This window comes from Seriola lalandi, unplaced genomic scaffold (genome assembly GCF_002814215.2).
Source record: "Seriola lalandi dorsalis isolate HSWRI2012SDOR001 ecotype SW California unplaced genomic scaffold, Sedor1 jcf7180002054578, whole genome shotgun sequence".
Classification (NCBI taxonomy): domain Eukaryota; kingdom Metazoa; phylum Chordata; class Actinopteri; order Carangiformes; family Carangidae; genus Seriola; species Seriola lalandi.
This window is the reverse complement of record NW_019525131.1, coordinates 283,339-287,974: the sequence shown is the minus strand read 5'-3', so window position 1 is coordinate 287,974 and position 4,636 is coordinate 283,339. Positions and strand designations below refer to the sequence as shown.

At 41.2% G+C, this 4,636-nt stretch overlaps 1 protein-coding gene across 2 annotated transcripts in view; it reads left to right on the top strand.

Moving 5' to 3' along the window:
• Positions 1-2,866: 2,866 nt before the first annotated feature.
• The window catches only part of LOC111663608 (dolichyl-diphosphooligosaccharide--protein glycosyltransferase subunit MAGT1), a 10,790-nt gene continuing 9,020 nt past the window's right edge, over positions 2,867-4,636 (top strand). For both annotated transcript variants that reach the window (XM_023417871.2, XM_087177022.1), the window contains exon 1: positions 2,867-3,000. In XM_023417871.2, the coding sequence (XP_023273639.1) occupies positions 2,920-3,000 (81 nt within the window). In that variant the 5' untranslated portion in view covers positions 2,867-2,919. The remainder of the gene's footprint in view (positions 3,001-4,636) is intronic.

Below are 4,636 nucleotides of genomic sequence, written 5' to 3'. Positions count from 1 at the left end.
TCTGGCCCCGAGTCCACACACTTCAGTGGCCATGGTAACAAAAATTACTTGCTGCAAATGATAACAGTCATTTGGGGTTGTGAATGATGAATGGTAGTCAGTAAAGTAACACAGCCCAGAGGATTATTAGATCAGTACTGTTCCAAATAAAATGTCAATCAAGTTTATCAAATCAACTGATAAGTTATCACACTATTTTTCAATTTCCTTAACACCTTAAATCACTTGTCTATCAATAAGGAAAAAAGCAATTTACATACATTAAATCACTTAATTTATTAATACCTATGCATTTTTTGTAACTTTCACCCTTGAAGCCACTTTCCTGAAATGATAAATGGCAAATGTTGTGTTATGAATGATGAATGTAAGAATGGGAAAATGATGAAACATGGCTCTGTGTTCATATCACAACTGATTTAATCAAATCGACTTTAAATTTATCACATCACTTGATATTTTATCACTCCATTTTTCAGTTCACCTCCATTTTTATCATTTCATTTTTCAACCACTCACAAACAATAGGCTATTGTAGAGAAACGTAACGGACGAAAAACAGAAGGTATTTCATGCGTCAAAGATAGTAGAGGTATTGCAGTAAAGTCTGGGTCAAAGTGACTTTCACATTTCAAAAATATTTTAGCCGAAATTTGATGTGGTTCAAGCATTAATACTCAAACACACTGACAGCATCTGACCACAACATTACATTTGTGTACTAAGTCCACCTATATCTCATTTCAGCCTGAGAAGTAAACTGACCCCGTCTTTTTCCTTCCACACTAAGTCACTAAGCTCCATGTGCCTTGACTTCACTGGTCTTGGTTATGACACACTCTCATGTGTGTACCAGACCACATCTTCCCTCATTGGCAAATAAAACCAATTGACCACAATACAGAAAATGTTTATTCAACTAAATGTAATGGTTCAGCATTATGACATATACTTGATGGATCTTCATGGTGCCTTTAACTGTCTGCAGATCATTAACCAAGGATGTCTCCACATCTCATATCTCATGATATACATCTGTGACACTCTTCAATGTCACAGATAAGGCGGTATCAGATATGGACTTGGCTTTTGATAGACCTCATACAATTTAGCCCCATTCTGTATGCCTATCCCCTCTGCTACTAGTGCATCTGCCATCCGTTTTGTTGATGTTGTAAATGTAACATCCTTTTTTTCCTGCAGCAATTCAGAAAAGTCATTAAGGAGGATTTGGAAGGTTCCATAATCCTTTGTTGTTCAAATGGACATCCATCTCTGCTTTTTTTTCAGGTGTAGATACTTAAGAGAATTGGAGAGAAGGCATTTCTGCATTTACAGCCATGTCCTGTTCTCCTGTGGTAGCTAATTTGGTGTTGGGATGTGCAAGTCTGGTGGTGGGCATTGGTTTGGGGTGAGACGGTTGGTTGCAGCTTCTTCGACAAACCACATTGTTGATGGATTGAAATCCCACATTGTTTTTTACAGGCTGCTTGGTCCAACAAGCTCCAGTTTACCTCAGGGGTGGAAGGTGGAACATTGGCACTACCCACACAGTGTGGCATTTTACAAGTTCATGCAGTTTTACTCGCCTCTCATGCTCGAGCGTGACGATCCACCCAGCCAACAGGTCTTTCCCGTGGTCAGGAGCTCTGTTGTGTGTCCATTCTTCCCTGCTTTCTCCACCGGGCCGGCTCACCTGCAGCCCTGTGCTGGGTCCCTCTCTATCCGTCGGTCCAACCAATCACTGCGTGGAAAGATAATTAATACCTTGCTGCTGGTGCACTAGGTCCATGCAGGAGAGGTAAACAAGAGATACACACTTCCATCTAGTGAACTCAATTACACCCTGAAACAGTTAGAGCGTCCACATGAAAAACAGTCCTGACCTATTTTCGGATAGATTAGCTAAGTACCTTAGTTGTCTATACCTATTTCTGTCTAAGTCACACACAAGTAAATTAAAACAGACAGATATCAGTTTATGTCACGTTTTTACTTAATTAATGGCTGTATTTGTATATTATTTTTGGTGCTTTAAGTGGCATATTAATTTATCTTTATTCTTTAGTCATTTATGTATTTAATTTTTTATTTTTGCAGTTTCAGTCCTCCATATCCGTAATCCTGTTGGGATTAAATGATCTTTGTTCAATCAAAATGAAGCTCTAGTAGAAACTCTCCTGTTTGTTAAAAGCTCTTTTTTAAAAGTAGAGTGGACACATGAAATGATTCAAATAACAAAACCACCCACTGATTTATACAAATATATACTGATCTTTATTTTTAACTCATTTGTCCCTGTCAGGACCCTGTAGGAATAATAAATCGGTTTTTCCAGTGATCTGATTGGTCAGTAGTTGGGCTGTTGACAGGTTTTGATCTGATCCTCTGACGTTTAAATGCCACAGAGTAGGTGAGTTCAGCATTAGTTACCATGGTGATTTACCGCGGTAACAAGTGAACCACTGACTGAAAACCTGACGTCCACGCATGCATGTTGTCCTTTAAAATCATAGATATCCCTGTTTTTTTGAAAGCTCTGATATCCTCCTTTACGATGATAAATTACAGTTAAATGGATCAGTTTTCAGTTTAATAGTGTTACTGGGTAAATATTCTCATGAGTGTGAATGTAAATAAATCAACCCAACGCCTCACAGTCATAGACTCAGTTCACTTCATGAATGACGTTAAACTATAAAGTGTAAAGTTAAACAAAAAGTTTTATTTTCCGCACGTTGTCGTCGTGTGTATGTGTGTGTGTGTGCGCGCGCGCGCGTGCGTGTGTGTATGTGTGTGTGTGAATAAAGTTTGAGAGAAAAAAGCGGCAGCGAGTGACAGCTCGCTGTGATTGGCTGACAGCTGACCTATGGTGAGCTGACAGGAGGCGGTGTAGTGAGTGGTCGGAGCTGCTGCAGAATGTTTGGAAAACTTTTCATTTCGCTGTTAGTCCTCTTGGCTTTCCACCATGACCTCACGGACGCCCAGAAGAAGAAGGAGGTAACACACGTTCAACAACACACAGCTCACAAAGTTCACACTCTCTGCAGAAAAAGTCTGAGGCGGGTTCAAAGTTGTCTGTGAGCCATGTCAGTCTGAGGAGCTAAGCTAACTGAGCAGAGACGAGCTAACGTGTTGCTGCGGATGTCTAAAAGTAAATAACTGTGGTTAAATACATGACTTGTGTTAGATATTTAATCATAGACACCGATAACGGTTAGAAAACTAGAGGTTCTGCTGGTGAACTGGTTCCGATGTGACACGGAGTCTTTGGTCCAGTGAGTTGATGCAGTTGAACTTGTTCACCGCTCAGCTCACGTTAGCTAACGTCAACTAAGCACAGCAGATAAAACACTGCTTCACCAAGGTCCGTTGACACCACTTCCTCCTTTAACCTGCTGCTCCTCTCTCATTAACAACAGATTCATAATTGTCCCCTGGTTTTCCACTTGCTTTGCAAAATCACTTAAGGCAGATGTTATACTCTACACATCTGTGAGGAGTGACGTACATTTCATCATTAGAAGGTGCATGTGGTGCTCTGTGTAGATGTTCGTGCAAGGGTGCCAACCGCACATGCGTCTTTCAAGCGAACTATAAGAACAACTATGCATCCATGGTGGAAGTGAACCCTCCTGACTCGCAGATGTGGAAAGTATAACATCAGCCTTTGATCATCTCATATGCCTCATTTGAATGTTTGAGGCCCAGAGAAGTGAAACTGTCTGGTTTTTCACAACAGAATTAAAAACTAGAGATAACAGTTTAGATAGCAGAACCTTGTTTTTGTTTCTTAACATATCCCACAATGCATCTCATGAACACCTCAGATTTATCCTGTGACCCCCCCAGGTGGAATCACTGACATAAGACAAAGAGAGAGGAGAACTATAGAATACAGTATTTAGTGTTTTTATGGTGACAAAAGGTGAGAAACTACCAAACGATCTTTACTTAGATATAACATCAACACATTCAGAACAATCTGTGCACTCATCCCTCACATCTGTTGTTAAGGTTGTTTTGTTTAAAAGATGATCAGTACTTTATACAGCAGGGCTCTATTTCAGAAAGCAGGGATTACAAACTCTGAGTTGATGAACCCAGTTTGAGTTTTCAGTTCCAGAACAGCTGATCTGAGTTAGTTCAATCAACTAGTTTGAGGATGTTGACTCAGTATGTTCCCTCTGAGTTAACTGCCTGCATGAGAACCAGGGCTGTAAACTAACGGTCGCCACTCGCCAAATGCGACTAAAATATTCCCCTGGCGACTTAATTTTGGAGGGCTACATGCCATGGGGCAGGTAAGTGTTTGTCACAATATAGCAAAACATTGCTGCGATAAAATGCCTAGACATTTTTGGAGGTGCACGTTGACGGACGCAGAGGCTCTGTGTCGGGGGTTCACGTCGACGCAGAGGCTCTGCGTCGTGACGGCGTCGACTTGACGCTGTAGTATAAATCAGCCTCCACGCGTCACCACCAGCCCGCGCAGTGTTGTTCCGGCGCAGCAATGTGGAGGCACATACCCGGTGTGAGTGACCCAAAAAGAAAGAGTATAGAGGAGAAAGCAGCGCACCAATTAATTTGTGGTTGGCAATAAAACGATGAAACTCGAGACCATCCGAGAGCACGA